This window comes from Aulonocara stuartgranti, assembly GCF_965226115.1.
Source record: "Aulonocara stuartgranti genome assembly, chromosome: 17".
NCBI lineage: Eukaryota > Metazoa > Chordata > Actinopteri > Cichliformes > Cichlidae > Aulonocara > Aulonocara stuartgranti.
This window is the reverse complement of record NC_138953.1, coordinates 16,924,858-16,948,110: the sequence shown is the minus strand read 5'-3', so window position 1 is coordinate 16,948,110 and position 23,253 is coordinate 16,924,858. Positions and strand designations below refer to the sequence as shown.

The following is a 23,253-nucleotide window of genomic DNA, read 5'->3' as shown; positions in this document are numbered from 1 at the left end:
TGACCAGTGTTGTAGAGCGTATACTTTACAGGGAATTATGCCACCTTTCTGCTGGATGTGGTGATCCAGCCGATCACCAGGCGACAAGCAGGTGGGTTGATTACCACAGGTATGCATGGGAAAAAGGTGGAGTAAAAGTAAAGTGTGGTTAACTAATGTGCACACGTGCACACACACAAACACACAGGAGGACTGGTGGGCTATGACAGAACCCCCTTCTCCTAATGGGAACATGCTGGAAACCAACCATGTTTATCAATGTGGAGGCGGTGAAAGGCCCAGAGCATGGCCTTGTCCAGAGCAGCTGCCTGTGGACTCCAGGAATCTTCTCTTGTCCACAGTCCTCCTTACGATGTACACTGGGGGGCTACCAATGAGCTGGGCAGGTCAGGTGAGGTGAGATGGCGGCACAGGAGACTGGAAAGGGTGAGTTTTAACTGAGATACATGAAAAACACTTTGAATGCACATCTTGCATGACAGATTCAGCTGCACAGAGTCAGGGTTGATCAGAGCCTCTATTTTAAAAGGTCTAATAAGGTTAGGTGAGAGTTTGCATGATTCAGTGTGTAAGGGAACATACTTGATAGAGAGCCATACTTTGTGATCAGGTTAATAACGGGGTTCAGGAGTCCAACGATGGTCTGCACATTGTTTATTTCGCTCCTCGGTCTGAGCAGCCCGTGTCACCCTTAGAGTTGCTGACACCAGCTGAGATGGTGCTGAACTGATGACACAGAGCACTTACTTTCAATAGAAGAAAACAGGGGTGGCTAAGAGCCCCAGGATGATTTGAAGCATGGGTGTCCAGTGGGTGATGAAGTCAAAGAGTTGTAAGAATACTCTGTCCACACTAGCTGAGAGATGCAGGTCTGATAAGACTTGTTGCTGCAAGAAAGCCATTACTAAGACATCAGAATAAGACACAGAGGCTTGCCTGGGCGATGAAACACCGCCATGGACTGGAAGATGTTATTATGGACTGATGGAGCAAAATGTAAAACATGGAGGAGGAAGTGTGATGGTCTGGGCCTGTTTTGCTGGATCCAGGGTCGGTGACTTGTACAGAGTGATAGGCACCCTGAACCAGCTCCATGCAATACCTCTGGCATGTACCAAGTTGGTCAAGGGTTCATCCTACAGGAAGGTAATAACCCAGAACATAAGTCCAAGCTATGCCAGAACTACTTCAGGAAAAAAGAACAAGGTAAGCTTGAAAACAAAGAGTGGCCAGCACAGTCTCCAGACTTAAACCTCATCAAACTATGTTAACATTTTGTTTTTGTGGCCCGCAGTAAAGGTGTTTGCTGCCTGGCTGTGGTGCTCCTTGTTCGTTTGGGTCTCCTGAGTGACCAGAGACCAGAGAGACACTCTGAGCCAGAGAGACTGAAGTCCATGGCACCACGGAAAAAAGTGAAATTGAAATTGTAACAGGTTGATATAAAATTGTGAAAACTTGGCATCTTTGTCTTCCTTCTCATTATTAACCTAGCAAGGGCGAGTGGGGGATTTCTTTTTTTATTAGAGATTATGTATCGGAATTTCAGGAGCGGGACCACGTCTCCAAACACGCTCCCTCCAGTTGTCATCTATATAGGTTCCCCCAGTTCTGTAAGCTGTTCATTCTCGTTTACGTGCCCCACCCTCCCTCCCTCCTTGTTCTCAGTTCTTTAACTTCCTCATTTCTATTTAGTACATTGGGATCTGCCAGGCCCGGGAGCCGTCGCAGGTGGACGCGATGGAGGAGGCACACTTGCACACAGGAATTTTTTTCATCCCACATACAATTTGTTTACAAAATACTGATACTAGTTTAGGTCTGGTTGAAACACAAACCACTGGGTCAAAGACCCAGAATCATCACACTTATGCTTCAGCCAGCTACACAAAGGGTTTGCTTTCTTGCCTCTTTTATTAGTTTTTTTTCTGCTTTGCTATATCAGTGTTAGTCCCTATGAGACCATTGATTCTTGCAGCATTAAGTGTTGTGATTTTTTGATTCAAGTGAAGTGCTTTTTGAACTTTTTGAAAGCAACTGACTCACATAGTTATGTTGATATCCCAGTCTCAATAAACATATTCCGCAATGCTTCCGCTTGTTTGTGATGCTCCTACGAACTGACCAGTAGCCATCAGGTTGCTGTTAGAAGCACTGCATTAAAGAAGAAATAAAATAAAATGTAAAAAATAAAAAAAAGAGAAAAGCACTGTGTGTTTTGTTTTTTGTTTTGTTTTCTACAAACAAAAAAACAGTCATATTCAAAGTAATCTCAAATTAGACTCTTGCACTTTCTCCCAATGTTTCCTGACATGATGATGCACTTGCCATCTGCTGGCATAATGCAACACAACAAGAAAAAAAAAATAGAAACTAGACTTCACATTAACCGTGGACTATTGTTTGACGCACACAAAAACAAAGAACTAAAAAAAACTAAGCACGTTTTCTCGATTATTTTAGTTGATTTTAATTCGTTTCGGGAACGCTCAATACAGTTTCAGTTAGTTTTCCTTTTTTCACAAACCCTTGTTTGTATTTATTTGAGTTAAAAAAAATGTTTATTTAGTTCTAGTTATTTTGTTGTTTTTCATTAATGATAATAACCTTACTAGTCAAAACTTGAATCCTACAGTGCCACCTTGCCAGGTTGAAGACAGGTTAAAGCTTAAGCCCCCTCCCCAGAACAAACCATACATGCATCAATCATCTAACCTTAATCGATATTTCTATTATCATGACAAAGATATTCTATTTACTACTTCTAATGATTTTATTCAAATATAGAAGTTAGTTCACAATGATAAAAATACCAAACAAAAGACTGTCAAACTCTCCTTTGTTTTTTAAGTACTTGGTAAGCTTTCAGTTCCACCCTAATATAGAAAGACTTGGAATTTGCCACTTCATGTTTGACGCTCTGTACCTCCAATATAGTGGCAACCTGGAGCAGAACAGCCTCCCAACATTCCAGCCGGATGAAGGCTAATGAAGCGTTGAAGCTTTCCATCCAATTGGTTTGGGAAAAATGTTCATTTCTCAATGCATATGTGAGAAATTAACATTTGTTTTTTGTGGTCTATTCATCGAATTTATTTATTAATGTGTAATTACTAAAATTCGTACTTTTGTTACGTCCTGCAAGGCAGATTATGTAGAGAAGAGAGTGTGGACCCAAGAGCAGACACTGAAGACTGACTTACTGAGAGAGAGCTTTATTTACAGTAGGAGGCAACATACAAACAAGAGAAGAGAATGGCCATAACTTAAACTAAGAAAAACCTAAACTAGGAATGCTAACAAAAAGATGCAACCAGAGACAAAGATCTAGGAAAAACCTGAAACCTGGAGGGAACAACAGCAGGACGAACGCAGATGAAACACATCAACTCCGAAAGTTGGTGGATGATATCACTCTCATTGGTTTGATCCAGAATGATGACAGTCCGCATACAGACAGGAGGTGGACCAGATGTTGCACTGGTGCAGGCAGAACTACATAGAGCTGAACCAGTTCAAGACTGTGGAGATGAAGGTGGACGTTTGGATGACCAAATGATTCCTGCAGCTAGTGAGTCAGTGATGTAGCTCTCTATTGCCTCTCTCTCAGGCTTTAGAAAGTCTATACAGCCGACTGGTGGGCAATAGAGCACCAGGAAATAAGTTAATACTGCAGTCATTGGGACGGTGAGGCAGAGGAGAAAGATTCAGTAATGGAAATACTGGGCATAGTGGACCGCAGACAGGTTTTGTAACACCAGGTACTGCAACCAGAAACGCAATTCTTAGCCCAATCGATTTGCAGATTATGATGGCTAAGCCAGGGACAGCCGAGAACCAATGGAGTACCAGGGGCATGGAACAAAAACAGGTTGACCTCCTCCACATGATTGAAGGACACAGGCTCTGAGCAAGAGTCTCAGAGCCTTTGATCAGCACAGCGCACGAGTGAGTGTGGGTCATATACAGTAATTTTTCTTGGCAGGTAAGACCAGGCAGGGAAACATCTTGAGTGGTGAACCCTAGTATCCCCACAGTTACTGACAGGCAGACTCTTTTGGCTGCGACGGGCAAGTATCAATTTAGTGTCCTCTTTTCCCACAACAGAAACACTCACCCGCCAGCAGTCTTCTCCCCCGGTTGGAATGGGATAGCGTAGCTGGTCCGAGCTGCATCGCCTGCTCCTCCCCGTCAGTTTTGAGTACCACCTGAGCCCATTTTAGCGCTTGTCCCATCAGCAGCTCCACCATGAATGAAACCTTGGCACTGTCTGAGGAAAAGGTGCGATTCTGCTGCCTAAAAACAAGCGCACGTTGGGTGAGAAATCCCCCACTTTTCTCCAACTCTACCGAAAACTTATCTGGTGTCTGCAGTTGCTGCTACCACGGAACAGGGGGAGGAGAGGGAGGAAGAGGACAGGAGGCAGCAACATGTAGCGTTGATGGTGGAGGTGAACAAATTCCAACATTGGAGCACTGGGTCTGAAACACACCTTAAAACTCTAAACATTTTCTCATGGAGATGCAGTTGGCAAGAACGGGGCCCAAATGCAGGAATTTCTGATCCAAGACAATACATTTATTTACAGTGAGAATGTGAACAATAGTGAAACACTTTCAAAGACATGGCTCCAACCTTGGATAATTACAAACGCTCCACTCCCACCATGACACACTCCTCTCTAGGTTCCTAACAACACAAGATGTACTGTAGAGGTTAGTTTAGTGTACTCAGTCACAACACGTAAAGATAATTTCCACTCAACAATCCAGCATCAACACAATTAAATAGTTGCCACTAACGAGGGTACTCAGTGGCAGCTGGTGAGTGTTGATGGAAGACGGGTGTGGCTGGCTTCAGCGTGGGAAATACCTTTTGGCCTGATGATGCCCATAAACTGGCACGCATGAATGAACACACGCACGCACGCACGCACGCACATAAAGGAGGAAACAGGGGCCCGGGAGGGGAGCCAACAAAAAACACAAAAACAAACAAGAAAAGGAAGGGAAGTGTTATCCATCCGCCTGGTGAGGTTAGTGCAGGAGTAAATAATTTCACATGTTTAAATTATCTTTAAAATTGTAAGGTATCCTGTGTTACTATGCGTTTTTTATGTTTATGAGCTTATAAGAACAATTGGGTGTGGCTTACTTTGCACTTGGCAGGTTACACGCATGCGCTCAGTGAATGCCACACCTGCACGAAACAGCCAGGGTGTTGCCTTTGTTGAGTGTGTGTAACGCCCACGTGTCTTTTGTATCGCAGTAAAAGTTGTTGGCGTTGGCGTGATGTTTTTCTTTTCCAAGTCTTAAGTAGATGCCAGTGAAATTGATAGTCGTTTGACAGCTTTTATCCAGACAGTAAGAAACTCTCCATGCCGCTGGGAGACTCCCCTGAGACGTTTCTTCAGTCATGATTCGGATTTGTTGGCCCGTGTTTGTGTTGCTACTTTTTGTGGTGAGTCCAGAAAGACTTTTGTGTCGATTAGAAAAGACTTTCATATGGAAAGTAGTTTTTTTTCTATGAAACAAGCTTAATTCATAATGTGATTCTTTTGTTGCTTTTATTATTTAGGTTTTTCATCTTTTTAAAACATAAATCAATCAAAATGTATAATAGATTAAAGACAACAAATTATAGTCAAGCATTTTTAAATCTAATCACAATTAGGAATAGTAAAATTAGCATCATCGTGATTTCAGTAGGCAATATGAAGCAAAACCGGTGCTAAAAAGCGATCGTCTGCTAAAACGTGATGCCGTGTCAAGGTAGTTATCCCGGAGATAATTTGTAATAAATAAAATCAAATATGTGTTATAAATAATATCAAGCTGAACCTGCCGCAATTTCCTCCCCCTGTCCAAATCATTGACAAATGTGGTTTGAGAATCTGGTATATTGAGCGTTAGTTTAGAAAAGTCGACTTCCCGCAGACGTGATTATGCGCTTATCAGGCAAAACGTCCTCAGTTTGCTGAAATAATCCCCTCCGGCACAACGTGACAACAATAAATGTATAATTTTCTGTCGTGACCCAAACAAATGAACGGCAATGTAATGACATTCGTCTTTAACTTTTTTTACTAAAGTAAAATATCAGCCACGACTGTTGGTTGGAATTGAGGCGGAGTCGACTGGATCCGCTGTCCTTGCCCAGGGCGCGCTCCAGAAGGGGAAACAGATTGTGTCGGGGCAGCTTCACTGGCAAGACCCCGGTGTTTGCCATAAAATGATTGCTCACATTTAAACTGTTATAAATGACTTGCTTGATCTATAATCTGTCAAAAAATAGATCAAACACATCTCTCCTAAAATATATCAAGTAATTTTGAGGTAGAGGGAGCATCCCTATCAGAAGCTCTAATCAATTTTTGGAAAGTGACTGTTACTTATCCTGTTATTTATCCCGGCAAAAAGTGCCATTGACATTAAAAATGTATTTTTCGGGAGAGAGCTGGCTAGCAGAAGTTGTAACAAATAGAGCAGAACTGTGATGTGATAGGTTACCAAGGAGGACTGGATTGATTATAATATGGTTAAAATGATGCAGTCATAAAGATACTTCAAAAAGGAATAGTTCTTCTATTTTATATCTAACCCAGGGGTCTCAAACTCGCGGCCCAGGGACCACTTACGACTGTGTCACCCCTACTGTATATTGCTGTGAAAAAATATAATGCGATTTGGCCCTTTAGGTGTTTTTTCTTTGGGAGGATTTGTTTGTTGCTGAGTGCAATGTTAAAATAAGTTCTGTAAAAAGCAAAAAGTATATATTTTATATGAAGGCAATATGAGCAGAGAGTACAAACATCTTGAAGGACCGGGTGTGTTAGTTCAGTGACAGTTATTTGTAAAGAAAACAATTCTCACTAACAGTCAAAACCTAATGTGTACTCTTATGTCTGCATTTGTATTTTGTTAAATACGAACAAAATCATAGCAGAAGTGCTGGACCGTGTCTAGGCAGAAAGAGAGTATCAGTTTGTGTATTTGGTAATTCACTGAAAGGCTTCAGTTAAGAGTGAGGGGGAAAAAAAGATTTGCACTCATGTTTGCAGTTTTCTCTTGTTATACAATATTTAAAGTTTAAAAAAACAAACCACTGCATTTTTAGACATATTTGTGGGTGTATTCTTGGGGGTTTTTTCTTACTATTTGAACACGTAAGCAGCCCTCCAATAAGAAGACTGCGCAAGCAGTGGCCTACAGCTCATTAAGTTTGAGACCCCTGAATCTAACCCATTCATAAATCCTGTTCACTAAGGTCTGTTTAACAGTATAAGTAAGCATTGTAGACTACAAAACACACACAGAAAACTCTGAAATCACTTTTTTTCAGTCGCTTTTTGGCACAACACTGGCTTACACTCTAGTTCAGCCTCTGCATTAACTAGGCCAGCTTGGACACGCCTGAGCTTTTTTCCCCCCTTTGTACTATTTTACCTTTTTACCGAACTAAAGTTGTTTGGTGTTGCTTGAATCAAGATGTGATTCGGATGGAATAGCTATTGGCATTCAGACCGCAAACTCAAAAGTAAAAAACTCTCAGGAAAAATTCTGTTGTTCATAACTGAATGTTATTATTATCTATAACTGTTGATTCTTCACTTTACATTCTGAAAAACCATTAGGTCACTATAATAAATACATTTGGTTTCATAGTTATAAAAGTGTGGGAAATAAGGTTCTGACCTCAGAGAGATTTCTTCAAGTGAATAGAGAGTTGTTTTTAAGTGCTCTGAATGAGTTATTTGATGGCAGTAAAAGTATACAACCACTCCTTACTTTTCTTCTCATTATTACCTTACATGCTTCAACTGAACCTTTCCAGTAGTGGCAAGAGATGTGTCAGCTTTTGTGTGTGGGAAAGCTAGCAGCTTTATAGCCCCTGCAAGGTGTGTGTTTTTACATGCACAGTTTAATAGCATCTTGATTTATGATTAGTTCACAATGTAGCCTGCAGAGTTTGTTGGCTGGCTGAGACGCCACACATGCATGCATACACACACACGTATGTAAATATGTGTGTGTGTGTGTGTGTGTGTGTGTGTGTGTGTGTGTGTGTGTGTGTGTGTGTGTGTGTGCGGCGAGCATGTATGTGTGACAACTCAGCCAGAGCAAGAATTTTTGAAAGTAAAGACCTGAAACTTTCCTGCTGTGAGTGAATTATTCGCCAAGTCATATTTTACCTGCTAAAGACAAGAAGATTGACAAACAATTGCAGACTGTTGCTTTTAAGGTTTTTCAAACTGATATATAACAAAAACCTGATCTTTAAGCATCTCTCTAGGTTTTAAATTACAGACAGTAATTCCAAGAAATGCTTGACAAGGATTAAAAATGGGTGTTCTTGTTTTCTTTAAATGGCTGGTGATTTCTCCAAACATGTTTAAGCGTATGTGTTGTATTTCAGGTCCAGGCTGTTGTGACGAAAGCCAAATCTGGAGACAGTCTAATAAGAAGAAAAAGAGCCTGGCTTCCCCCACCAGTGAAATTGGAGGAAAATGTGGACCACACAAAAAAGACTTCTGTTGCCAGGGTGAGTCATTGATTTAGTTTTTTATTCCTTTTTATTTTGATGATCTTTTAATTTTTTATTTTAATTAAATTGATTAAAATAATTTTTATTAGGGTTAGAAAATCATGATATACAATATATTAAGGTTTTTAGCATTAACATACTAAGATATGAGGAATCTATAAGGAATCTGTGTTGTCTTTGTTGTTGTTATTGTCCTATGATTATGACATATTTGTGAATTATGCTATGCTTAGCTTTTCATCTCATTTTCAGATTCATTCAGATTTAGATGATGGTAAAGGAAATCTCAAATACTTCCTGAAAGGCCGTGGCGCAAACCAAGATCCCTTCCATGTGTTTGTAGTTCACGAAAGAACTGGATTTATTCGTGTGACCCAATTACTTGACAGAGAGTTAATCAGTATGTACAATGTGAGTGAGACAAAACGGTTATTTTCCATCATGACTTCAGTGCATTCCGTATCAACAGTTTACATAAATATTTGTAACGTCTTAATTAAACCTAACGAGGTTTCCAATTTTAGCTTTCTGGTGTTGCTAGGTACAATGATGGCACTCTGGCAGAGGAAAACATCGACGTACGATTCAAGGTTACTGATCAGAATGACAATGCACCAGTGTTTGAAGACGTCTATACTGGGCGTGTGGATGAGCTTACACCGAGAGGTTAGTGCTTCGTTTTTATGAAAATTCCTCACTAATCACTATCCGGCATGTGATGACTCCATATTCCCATATGACTAATATTCAATTAATAAATGAAAACAAAGTTTTTGTTTTTGTTACATTGCTTACAGGTTGAACTTACTTAAATGTAATGTTATACTCAAACTAAACAATGTATTATGGAACAGGGTGTTTTTTTTAATGTACATCAGCTGTGAGATGGGTTGTGTTGAAGGTATTAGGCGATACTAGAACTCTTGATGTTGTCTGTGTAGATTCTCCATCATCCAGGTCGTCGTAGTCTCAACTTTTGAAGATGCCACAGAGAGGTTTTGTTTGTTTGTTTTTGTTTTTTGAGAAATTAAAATGTCATTCCTTGATATGCTTACAGGGACTTTTGTTATGAAAGTCGCGGCAACGGATGCCGATGAACCAGACAATCCCAATTCCCAGGTTTTTCATACCATCATAGACCAGACACCACCTCATGACATGTTTTACATGAACAGTGACGGGTCCATCTTCATCAAAAACAAATTAGACAGAGAGGTATGAACTAAACCCCACACCAGTTTCAGAGCTATGTAGTTAATTTTTTATTTGAATTTTGATATTTAATGATAATAATAATCATAATCATAATATGATTATTAATAATACAATCAGATGTTAGAGTAATTATTCTAGCATCTGAATTTTAAAGTCCAATGAAAATCTAGTTTAAGACATTTTTTCAGACGGTAAAGTTCAGTAAATACATAATGTTTATTAGAGTAATGAGCAGTGATGTTAATCAACTGATATTTCTATTATTTGCCAAAAATAATTATCATCTTGGTTATTAACCATTTTATTGCAGCTCAGGTAATTTGTTTTTTGTTGTTGTTGTTAAATTCCACACTCTGGAATTCTGTTTTTATACATATGGCTTTCCCTAATCTCAACAAACAACTTGGTTATCTATATATTCAGTAAACTGCTTAGAACAGCATTTTTACAGAACACCTGACCGTGAGTACGGAGAAAATATGAGAAAGTTTGCAAACATTAAACGTTTTAAACAGTTAAAACATGATATGTAATATATTTGGTGCTTAATGAAAACTCTGGATTTCAAAGTGTGTGTCTCTGTGTGTGTGTTATTTTTATTTTACCCTAAAAAAAAGTTCAAAAGGACAAAGTTCAAAATATAATTTATGGGCCCTTCAAAGATGTCTACTAAATATAAATTCTACTGGAAAAAACCGTATCTAACCAAACAAAGTATATCCACCTTAACTCACAAGCTACGTCCACACTAATGCATTTTCGTTTGAAAACGCATCGTTTTCTCTACATTTTGGCCTCCCGTCCACACTGAGATGGCGTTTTCAAAACGCTCTCAAAACTCAAAACGCTCTCAGTATGTACATGCTCCAGATAGCTTTTCTTCAAATTCTTTAATTCTCACTCACTTTTGCAACTTTGTACTTTTGTGTTACTCGCAGCAACAACTCCACCTCATTGTTAGTCCATTTAAAAAAACTCTGTGCTTTTCCTCGACATTTTGCCGTGACGTTTCAAAGAGATGGAAAGTAAATAAACGGCAGACAGAAATGAGGCAGGCCGAATCTTCTTGCTTTTCACGCATGCGCAATACTGGAACATAAGCGCTTTCAGCCGTTTCAATGTGGACGCACAACTCTGTGAATACGACTGAAAACGCTAGTGTGGATGTGGAGCGTTTTCAGACAAAAATGCCATTTTTAAATCTATCCGGGCTAGTGTGGACGTAGCACAAACTGACCTAACCACAAAGACGCTGCAGGGTTACCTTTATAGTGGTTTGGCCATAATATTTACATACAATAGGGGAAACAGAACAAACACCAATAACTTAAACTGACTTATACTTGTAAATGGGAAGTTTTAGAACAAAGTGACTAATGAAACTTCAATCTGTGTGGAAGCTGGGGGGAAAAGTCATGAAACTTTGTTCTGGTCTTTGTGACCAGAACAAAGAGACTTGGAGTTAGAGAAACAGTCTTTTTAGTACGAGCTCCTATGATCCTTCTCTAATCCTGCACTGGAGAACATGAGGCAAAGGCAAATTCATGGACTATACTAGTCACCAAATTTATATCAGTGGACAGTTTTTGTTTTTTTCCCTTTGATCACTGAAAGTGTTCCTGGTTAGCTATTTTGCCTACCTACCTAATGGATAGCTAACCAGAAATATTGCTACAGTAAAGTGTGATGCAGTCTCTCTAAGAAATTAGTAACTTATTGGTCTGTGATTTCAGAAATGTGATCAGTATATCCTGACAGTAAAAGGTCAGGACCTAAATGGTAAACCAGAGGGGAACACTGGAACTACCACTGTTACTATAGCTGTTGGTGATGTGAATGACAACCTACCAACTCTGGAAAAAGAGCAGGTAGTTTTCTTTCTTGCTCTCTTTTAAATCAACTGTGTAGTTATTTACAAATATATGCAACATATTGCTGAAATAACCCCTATGATTTTTTTTTATATTCTCCACCTATAGTATGAAGGTAGCATTGAGGAGAACACAGAAGGTGTGGAGGTGATGAGGATCAAAGCACAGGACCTGGACCTGCAAGGCACTGACAACTGGGAAGCTGTATTTGATATTGTCAAGGGCAACGAGGCTGGGTATTTTAGCATTAAAACAGATCCCAACACCAACGAGGGAATCCTAATGCTTGATAAGGTACTGCAGTTTGAAATGAAACATGTTGTTGTTGTTGTTATTATTATTATTATTATTATTATTAATCCTAGTCTTTAATACAGCATAAAAACAATGCAAATAGAAATCTTGATATCTCAGAGCATATGCATTTTAAACACCAAATCTGGTGGAATAGTCCAGTGTCCGTTTGATCAAATTGTCCGGCAAACTGTACTGTCCAGAAAAACAAATACATGTTTTATATTGTGAAATAGTTAAATTTTTTCGGTTAGTTAAGTAGTGCATGCCCATGAGATCATCATCTCTTATCTGACTGTTCTTGGGTCTGCCTAAAATTTTGTCCATATAATTATGAATAGAATTTCTGTATATCTTTGACATTTTCTTTAACCTCATGTACTAATTGGCAGTAAGTTTGTGAATTATTAATGATTAATTGTTTTCATTTAACTCAGGAAGACCATTAATAAATGCAAACATCTGTCATTATTATGATGAATTGTAACAGATAATCTTTGTTTCTGTCTGTCATCTGTGTAGGCTGTGGACTATGAAGATGTAAAAGACATTGAACTTGGACTATCTGTGAGGAACAAGGCTCAGCCATATGGATCTGGGACAAGTGCTGGAATAACTATTGGAGGAGGGGGGGGAGGAGCAGGGGGAGGAGGAGGAGGAGGAGCAGGGGGAGGAGGAGGAGGAGCAGGGGGAGGAGCAGGGGGAGGAGGAGGAGGAGCAGGGGGAGGAGGAGGGGGTGGTGGAGGAGCAGGGGGTGCAACTGGAGCTGCTGGGATTTCTGGTGGGACACCCTTTAAAACCTATCCTATCAAAATCAATGTGAAGAACCAGCCTGAAGGGGCAAAGTTTGATCCCAAAGTTAAAGCCATTCATGTCTCAGAGGGAAGCACCTCCTTCAACATTAAAGATGTTATTGCCAGCTACCCTGCAATAGATGGAGACACTAGGAAACCCGCTCAAAATGTCAGGTCAGTGCATATACAAATAAGTGCACATTAAAGCCACTAAAACTAAACTACAGTGTCAATTTCACCTTTCATTCACCGTAATAACAATATAGCTTATTTCTGCTGTAGGTATATTAAGGGATTCGACCCTAACAACTGGCTAACTATTGACCCAGTCACAGCTGAGATCAAACTGAACAAGATGCCTGACAGGGAATCTCCATACTTGGTCAATGGGACATATTTTGCCAAGATACTCTGCGTTTCAGAAGGTATGCTGCTTTACTGTATAAATGCCGACACTTCAAAAATTATTTACGTAAGGGGAGTACCCTTGAAAAGTAGCTTTGGAATTGCAACCCCTGGGAATTTCTCACTTATTAGTCAAGCCAACTTCCTTTACTGTGAAATTAAAAAACATAAATGTAACACAACCGGTGATAGTTTTTACTAAACATAATATTGTAAACAAATTGCCTGATATTTTGTAGACGAAAAAATTATTATTTACTGTCAGGGTATTGATGCATGATTAAAAACCTAATGCAACATAACTACAAGTGCATCACATTGCTGGCTAAATACATCTGTACGGTCTGTATAATGCCGACTTGTCATGAATAAAAACAAAATGGCTATTCAGCAGTAAGATTCATGTAAATAAACAAAATCAATATTAGTTTTACTTTTTGTCCAAAAATAGTAATAGTAAAGCAAATAGTTCTTGAACTTATCTCTGACAAAATGGACATAATCAAAGGAAAAATGTTAAATTCTTGCTTTTTATTTCTTTTTTTTTTTTTAATTTACCAGACACACCTGATAAAACAGCCACTGGCACCATAGCCATCCAAGTGGAGGATTTTAATGACCACTGCCCCATCTTGACAAGTAACATGGAGACTATGTGCACAACAGTGGATGCTGTTATAGTGAACGCTAATGATGAGGATGCATTTCCCAATGGACCTCCTTTTGTGTTTGAGATCCTCCCAGAAGGCACTAAGGGAAAATGGCAAGTGGAGCATCTTAATGGTGAGTAGAAAACATCACCACAATATCATGAGTGTGGTACATTCAGAGACTGAACCACCGACTGGCCAAAGAAGATGAGTGTGTACTTGCTCTCTTCTCTGTGTTAACTTCTTCTTGTCCAAATTTATCGGACTTTTTACAGTTAAGAAATAGACTCCAAGGAAACGATGGCTCAAATGTGATTGGTCACGTTCAAAACAGTACCACAACAAACCTATCTGACGAACTGTTTTCAAAAAAAAAAATTGAAATAAACAAAATGAACTTTAATTGCAGATACGGTGCTTTATTTAAGTGATTTAGCAAGGGAAAAGCAAATGGCTCAATCAGTTAATAATAATCACATAATTAAATCAATTTAAATTTTAGAAAAAAGTAAAAATCTTAAATAATCAAATCTAAATTGTTGCTGTATATCTATTGGTTTTATTGAAGTTTTAGTGGAAGAAAGAGAAGACACTCTGGCTATAGAGGATCTTCTGCTCGCTATGACAAAACTACAAAGAAATAACGGCTAATGGTTACCTGCAAAGAGTTTTATACATCCTCTTCCCTCCACCTTTCCATCTTCACATGGCCAATATTTGCATCCAGTCACTTGATGTGACATCCAAGCATCGTCTCACCTTCTCCCTGTGACCTCTCACATAAAAGTTTTGACCACTTTCTAGCAAAAGCTACTTTATTACAGTTATCACATTAGTTCACTATATTTCACTTCAATTTGCATGATTCCTTTTTACTTCTGTATATGTATATACATATATACACAGTCCAGATCGAAAGTTTAAGACCACTTGAAAAATGGCAAAAAATCATATTTTGCATGGTTGGATCTTAACAAGGTAAAATGTAGAGCTTTCAACATGCTACAAGAAGAAATGGGAGTGAGACAAAACATTTTTTTGAGCATGTAATTTATTGAAAACAACACTTAAACTGAAATAGGCTGTTTTACAGCTGATCAAACGTTTAGGACCACATACCTTTAAAAGGCCAAATCTGTGCAGAAATGTGGATTCATTGTCTTTTTCTGTCAGGTGGTCACACTGTCATGACCTTCTGACGTCAAAGGCAAAAAAAACTTTTCCCAATTTGAACGTGGTTGGGTTGTTGAACTGCACAAGTATGGTCTCTTGCAGCACACCATCACTGCTGAGGTGGGGCACAATAAGACAGTCATTTGGAATTTCTTAAATGATCCTAAGGATTGTGGAACAAAAAAGTCAAGTGGAAGACCCCAACGTTACTGACATGACAAGCAGATGCCACCTGAGATGTTCTCTACGCGCCACAGTGGAGGGGACGTCATAATGGTCTTGGGTGCTTTTTCCTTTGGTGGAACAATGGCGCTTCAGGAGGTGCAGGGGCGTCAAACGGCTGCTGGCTATGTCCAGATGTTGCAGAGACCATCACTCATGATTGAGAGCCCTCGTCTGTGTGTTAACGACTATGTTTTTCAACAGGACAATGCTGCAGTACGCAATGCCCGCAGGACAAGGAACTTCTTCAAGGAGAATAACATCACTCTTTTGGACCATCCTGCATGTTCCCCTAATCTAAATCCAATTACAAATTTGGGGGGATGGATGGCAAAGGATTTTTTTTAAAAATGGACAACAGCTCCAGACAGTAGATGCCCTTTGTGCAGCCGTCTTCACCACTTGGAGAAATCTTCCCACTTACCTTCTGAAAATGTTTGCCCCAACTAATTTTTGAAGTGATCAACAATACGGATCAACAACGGTGGAGCTACTCTGAGTTCATGTTTGGAACTTTGATTGACTCCTCGCTGACAAGACTGGCTACAGATACCGACTACAGAATGAAGCAATTGTCAGCGACCTCATTTACATAGATGTAGCTGTTCACCAAGAGCGAATGAGACATTGATTCACTGACCCACATCACCAGGATGTACAACAGCGACATTGGAATGTCGTTCGGACTGGAGAAATATAGTTGGATGATAACAAGGAGAGGGAAGGTAGTCAGAACTGAGGGGATCAAACTACCAGAAGGCAACATTGCAGACATTAAGGACAGCTACAAGCACCTTCAAATCTCACAGGAAAATGGGAACCATGAAGAGGCCACTAAGAAAGCTGCAACCACCAAGTACCTGCAGAGGGTCAGGCAAGTCCTGAGGAGTCAACTGAACAGTAAGAACAAGATCCGGGCTATCAACATCTTCGCCCTGCCTGTAATCAGGTACCTTGCTGGGACAATAAGCTGGCCACAGGAGGAGATAGAAGTCACTGACGTCAAGAGCAGGCAGTTCCTGACCATGCACGGAGGGTTTCACCACAAGTCCAGCACCCTGAGACTGTGTTCAAGGTTCAAGGTTCTTTATTTGTCACATGCATAGTTATACAAGTATAACACACAGTGAAATGTAGTCTGACACGCTCCTCGACATGTGCAAAAATTGGGGGGGGGTGTAGAGGAAGAACATATTATATATATATATATATATATATATATATATATATATATATATATATATATATATATATATATATAGTATATACATTGGGTGAATGTGCAGTAGTAGCAGCAAGCAGGTGAATTCTGTACATTAATATGAATAGATATCTGACTATTTTACAGGATAGACAATATAAACATATTTAAAATTAAAGGAATTGAAATGTACATTGTGCCTTGGTTTAGTGTCTGGAAGAGTCCTGTCTCAGTCAATTATAGATGATGTGAGAGGGCGGGTGTGTGTGTTTAGGGCACGGATGGCTTGGGGATAGAAGCTCCTCTTGAGTCTCTCTGTCCTTGCCCGGAGGATGCGGAACCTTCTACCAGATTGCAGAAGTTGGAACAGTTTGTTGCCAGGATGGGACGGGTCCTTCAGTATCTGCGCTGCTCTAGTCCGGCATCTCCTGGTGTAGGTGTCCTGAAGCGGGGGGAGAGCAATCCTGCAGCAGCGTTCTGCTGTACGGATCACTCTCTGGAGAGCTTTTTGGTCCTTCACACACCTGTGCTATGCGGAAGAAAGGAACCTGGGGACTAGTGAGTGTCAGTACAACATTCCATATTGAGACAACATATGTCCACCAGTACATCAGGAAGATGATCATGATCAACCGCGTGATCAGTGAATACCTCAGGCAGCACAAATCCAAGAAGGAGGACTAACCATCATGGAAGGACAGGCCCCTGTACAGTATGTAGCACCGGCAGATATAGGAAGTGGCTGACATTCAGAAATCCTACCAGTGACTGGACAAAACTGGACTGAAAGACAGCATAGAGGCACTAATCATGGCAGCAGAAGAACAAGCTCTGAGCACAAGATCCATAGAGGCTGGGGTCTATCACACCGGGTAAGACCCGACGTGTAGGATGTGTAAAGGTGCCCCTGAGTCCAGCACATAACAGCCGGGTGCAAGATGCTAGCAGGCAGGGCATACATAACCAACACTATAACCAAGTGACTAGCACAGTATACAGGAACATCTGTGCCGACTATGGCCTGAAAGTCCTGAGGTCAAAATGGGAGGTCGAGAATGACCGAGCTAAGATCCTGTGGGACTTCCAGATACAGATGGACAAAATGGTGATGGCTAAACAACCAGACATAGTAGTGGCGGGCAATCAGAAGAAGACGGCTGTAGTGATAGATGTAACAAATACCAACTGACAGGAGCATCAGGAAGAAGAGACACAAGAAGCTGGAGAAGTGCCAGTGGCTCAGGGAAGAGCTCGGGACGATGTGGAGAGTGAAGGTAACAGTGGTCCCAGTGGTAATTGGAGTGCTCAGTGCAGCGACCCCCAAGCTAGGCGAGTGGCTCCAGCAGATCCCAGGAACAACATCTGAGATCTCTGTCCAGAAGAGCGCAGTCCTAGGAACAGCGCATAACCCTCAAGCTCCCAGGCCTCTGGTAGAGGACCCAAGCTAGGAGGATAAAGACTGCCTGCAGGGGCGAGCCGGGAATATTTTTTTTATATAATACACACTACAGAATTATGTAGCAAAGGAAAAATTGTTAAAAAAACAACAACACAGCTCTCAGTGAGCTTCATGATGTAGTCACCTGAAATGGTTTTTACTTCACAGGTGTATCTTGTCAGGGTTTATTTGTGGAGTTTCTTTCCTTCTTGATGGGGTTGGGACCATCAGTTATGTTGTGCAGAAATCAGGTTTGTACACAGCTGACAGCCCTATTTGACAACTGTTAGAATTCCTATTATGGCAAGAACCAATCAGCTAAGAAAAGAGAAATGACAATCCATCATTACTTATGGACTAAAGGTTAGTCAGTCTGGAAAATTGCTAAAACTTTGAATGTATCCCAGTGTATCCCAAGTGCAGTGGCAAAAACCATCAAGCGCTATGAAAAAAACTGTCTCACATGAGAAAAGGAAGCCCAAGAGTCACCTCTGCTGCTCAGGATAAATTAATCTGAGTCACCAGCCTCAGAAATTGCAAGTTAACAGCACCTCAGACTGGAGCCCAGGTAAATGCCCCATAGAGTTCCAGCAGAGAGTCAGTCTCTACATCAACTATTCAGAGGAGACTGCATGAATCAGGCCTTTATGGTCAAATAGCTGCTAAGAAACCACCACTCAGGAAAAGCAACAAGCAGACACACTGAACCAGTATGGAGTTAGTTGGACCATCATTTATTTTTCAAAAGAAAAACGACTCAAAACACACCTCCAGGCTGTATGAGAGCTATTTGACCAAGAAGGAGATTGATGAAGTGCCACACAAGATGGCCACAGTCACCTGACCTGAACCCAGTTAGATGTTTTAGAATGAAAAGGCACAAGGGCCAACAAGTGTCTCTCTGGGGCACACCTTCAGTACTGTTGGAAAACTGTTTCAGGTGACTTCCTCATGAAGTTCATTGAGAGAATGTAAAGTGTGCAAAGTAAAGGGTAGCTATTTTAAAGAATCAAAAATATAAAACATGTTTTGAGTTGTTTCACTCTTTTTTGTTTACTACATGATTCCATATGTGTTCATTCATAGTTTTGATACCTTCAGTGAGAATCTACAATGTAAATAGTCATGAAAATAAAGACTGCCACCCAGTCCTCCTCCACTACTTCTCCTGAATCCACAGCTTCACCTCTCACATGTTGGAGCTCCAAAAACCCTTCCCTGCCACCACAGCTGTATAAGTACCACACCATGTACTATATAAGGTGCACCTGTGTACCTGGCTACATCATCAGCTACACCCCTACCAACTTTATTAGACATGTTATTAGGCACAGTACAATTGTAGCCTAATATGCTGGCTACTTTGAGATTTGTTTTAGCTAACTAAGCAGCAAACCCCAGATCAAGTACAGTACCTTTTTTGTTAAAGCATATAGTTACGGCTGTATCAGGTGACCCTGAATCCTCCCTTAGTTTTGCTGCATTAGGCTTAGGCTGCTGGGGAATTCCCATGATGCATTGATTTCTTCTTCAGTCACCTTTGTCACTCATTATGTGTTAATAGGCCTCTCTGAATTGACTCATACTTGTTATTAATCTCTTTCTTTCTTTCACAGCATGTCTTTTTTTCTGTCTTCTTACCCTCACCCCAATTAGTCTCAGTAGATGGTCACCGCTCCCAGAGCCTGGTTCCGCTGGAGGTTTCTTCCTGTTAAAAGGGAGTTTTTCCTTCCCACTCATGACAAAGCGCTTGCTCAGAGGGTCATATGATTGTTGGCATTTTCTCTGTTGTATTATTGTAGGATCTATCTTACAATATAAAGCAACTTGAGGCGACTGTTGGATAATTAAAATTGAATTGAATTTTATTAAGGCAGTAGCAACAATCCCACCACAATTTTTACAGAAATTATATAATCTAATTCATGTTCAATTTGTTTCACATATTTTTCTGTTTTCTGACAGACACTGCAGCTATCTTGCGGTCTCGGGAGTCTCTTTGGCCTGGTATTTATGAGGTGGAATTTTTGGTGAAGGATCAGCAGGGGCACATGTGTCAAGATCCACAGAAAGTCAAGGTTGAAGTTTGCACCTGTGAGGATGGAATCATGTGTGGAAAAAAAGGCGCCAAGGGTCAGCCAAGCAAACAAGCGAAGTTGGGACCTGCAGGCATTGGGCTGTTACTCCTGGGCCTATTACTCTTGTTGTGTAAGTGTTAATTCATCCTAATTGCCATAATGTATTGGTTTTGGTTTTGGATAATTAAGAGAAGAGGGAAACCACCTTAAAGTTTTTTAAATAAACAGCTGCTGCTGACAGATGTAAGACTATGATACATTTATTGTTACTTTATTGTGTATATAAATTATAGCTTCTTCCTTGAAGGATTACTGCACCCTCATACCTTACATTTAAGGTTAATTAAAACTTGGTTTTACAGTGATTCCGTTGTTGCTACTCTTCTGCAAATGTGGAGGTGCTGCAACCTTCCCAGACCTCTTTACTGAGATGCCATTTGATACAAAGTCACATCTCATCAACTACCATACTGAACGTCAGGGAGAGAACACGGTGAGAATTGTATTTTCTTCACTGCACTGAAGAATATTGGCTAATGTGGTGATGCCTACATGAAAGTTGTGTCAAAGTGATTTTTAACTTTGTACTAACATGTACATTTTTGGCGCAATTATAGGACGTGCCACTACTGAACTTGCCAACACAACTGGATGGAGATGTCTTAAATGTAGCCATGGCTCAAAAACCTGTAGCAATGGATGCGTTGGGCAGTTTTGATTTCGCACAATCTGTTGGATCCATTAATAGGCTGAACGGGGCTAACTACCAAGGTAGTTACAGAAAAGAAATTTGGGGCATGAACCAACAGGATCCAAGTGGTTTCTACTCTGAGACTGAGACAAGAGAATCGTTGGGAGGTGTAGGACTTTATGATGGGATGGTTCTGCCAGACCACTTTTTGAGGCAATATTACGATCAGGTAAGAAATCTCATGAGTTGGAAAGGTTCAGTAGCTAATGAAAAGCAAAGCAGAGATTTGAATTAATTATAGGGACGTGTTTTGATTAGCCCTTAAGGCTGAAAACGTATTTAGTTGTTCATAAAAATTCCTTGCACATACCAAGAGTTGACATGAAAAATACTATCTGAATAATGGTGTCCTTTTTACTTCAACAGAAAGTCACTGATGGAAATGATAACCTTGGCGTGAAAGATGGTTTGTTGGTGTATGATTATGAGGGCCAAGGGTCCTCTGCTGGCTCAGTAGGCTGCTGTAGCCTTTTGGAGTCAGACAATGATCTTCAGTTTCTTGATAACCTTGGACCAAAGTTCAAGACTCTCGCGGAGGTGTGCAGAGGCGAGAAAATTTCTTATGATGACAAACAAGTGCCACCTCCTGTGTCTAATGTCTATAACAATCCTCCAGCCTCAGTTTCAAGTTCAGTGAGTGTACAAAAACTGTCCCCTCCACCCAAACTGGAGCCAACCATGCCCAAAGTGGAGCAGAGTATGGTCATGAAGACAACCAAGCATTCTGAAATGGCAAAGGAAAGTACAACTGCAGTGAGGGAAGGGATGAATACAATGACAAGAGGGTTGGCAAATCAAGGCCAGATGGTCCTAATACAGCAACAGCAGCCTGTCTACTACACAACCACTCCTGTGTTGCAGCCAATGCATTACGTAGTCCAACCACAGGTTCAGAACACTATGATCCTGGCTGAAGCACCAACCACCAACCTTCAAGGCCTGATACTGGTTAACAACACGCAATCTGGACCTGCCCAAGGAGTATTTGTTCAGGGAAGCACTCTCTTGTCCAGTGGACAAGCCCAGGAGCCCACCATGGTGCTGGTGGATAACAGTGGTGCCCAGCGGAGTCATGCAAACTTGATCCAAGCTACAAACTTGTCTGGCTCTCAGACCATGAAGGTTGTAGAGGGTAAGGTCCCTGCAGGGTCAATGAAAGTGCGGAAGGGGAATCAGGCTTCCTATGTTGAGGGAGGTCCTCTACAACCAGGAGACCTTCCTGGATCTCAAAAAATCCTAATGGTCAGAGAGAACTTTGTTCAAGATGCAAATGGTCTGCCAAAGAAGGCTGAGGTCTTTGGCTCTGAAAGAATTCTCTACAAGGACAGCCAATCCACTGGCTCTATGACCAGTAAGTTTGGGTCCTCTACTGTTACAGTATCCGCTGGCCCTGTATCCCACAAAGTACAGGAGAAATTCACTTAACTGAGAAAGGCAAAAGTGCAAACTTTTGGCAAAGATATGTTCCAGGTCTATTCTTATGACTTCACTATGTGCATATGAGGTTACGGGTGGGAGCTGTGCTGCTTAATTTTCTTGTATGCTACATGGAAACATGCAAAAGATCTCTGTAATGGTTTAAATGTTTAATAGTACAGACAGTAAATGAAATGTTCATTGCAAATTGTTTAATATAGTATTCAACACATTACAATAAATACTAGTAAGGTCTTTTCACTTTTCTTTTCACTTTATAAACCACTACTATTTCCTTGTGTCCTGTCTTTTTTCTGGTCTCTTCTCTTTCCCCTCATTGCCAACTGGTCTCAGCAAATGACTGCCCCAGTTTGAGCCTGGTTCTCCCAGAAGTTTCTTCCTGTTAAATGGGACGGGGTTTTTTTTCCTGTTGTTGAATGCACTTGCTGTAGGGGTCATGACTGCTGGTGTTTCTAGTGTAGGGGCTTTACCTTACAATATCAAGTGCCTTGAGACACTGGTTGTTGTGAATTGGCTCTAAATAAATAAAATTGAATGGCTACAAATATATAACTTTGTTATAACCATTATTTTAACTTGTTTGTTTTCTTTCTAATATGGAAACTTTATGATGCATGTGTATGTTAACTGGACTATCTGAACGTGAGAGAGTGACTGATGGGACTACTTCCAGCTTAAAGATAGCTGGCGCCTTACTAACACTGTGCAACTAAAGCCTCCAAAGTAGTCCTGCTGTGGTATAGGGAAAATCCTATTTTGCTCTCCTTCATACCAGCTTCAACTGGTTTGGCTTTACCTGTAGCTTTTGTTGTTGTCTTGAGTGGGCTGATTTTGCTCTGTTTGCTAGATGTGGAGGCACAGGGGAATTCATAAGATTTATATTCCTAAGATAGGAAGCAATTAGAAGTAAATGTTGGATAACATGGGGACCCTGTTTTGTGTTGCATGTTCACACACTTTCAACTCAGTAATTAATTGACATTTTTCAGTTGTTTGAATGTTGTATTAGGGTTTCATTCATTTCCTTTTGAATGTATAATTTTTAATGGTTAGAAATTGTAAAAACTCAATCCATTTATTACCATATATTTGAACACTCATGTGGTGGCCTAATATCAATGGGAAAGCATGTATTGGGGAAAAACATTTATGCTTAAGATAATAAAATCTTTGGTATGGAGCA

The 23,253-nt window shown here is 40.4% G+C and overlaps 1 protein-coding gene across 2 annotated transcripts; it reads left to right on the top strand.

Annotated features, from left to right (window-relative positions):
* Positions 1-4,888: 4,888 nt before the first annotated feature.
* On the top strand, positions 4,889-23,253 carry LOC309692259 (desmoglein-2.1-like). Of its 2 annotated transcripts, none has more exons than XM_082510584.1 (14): positions 4,889-5,032; positions 8,413-8,538; positions 8,794-8,952; positions 9,066-9,207; positions 9,599-9,756; positions 11,490-11,624; positions 11,736-11,921; positions 12,444-12,889; positions 12,998-13,140; positions 13,682-13,903; positions 19,770-20,012; positions 20,245-20,375; positions 20,500-20,802; positions 21,000-23,253. In XM_082510584.1, exons 1-14 carry the CDS (start codon positions 4,904-4,906, stop codon positions 22,056-22,058), a joined length of 3,582 nt encoding a protein of 1,193 aa, XP_082366710.1. In that variant the 5' UTR covers positions 4,889-4,903; the 3' UTR covers positions 22,059-23,253. The 2 variants fall into 2 exon arrangements, with proteins under 2 accessions (XP_082366710.1, XP_082366711.1); XM_082510585.1 differs by lacking the exon at positions 4,889-5,032 and adding an exon at positions 5,220-5,457.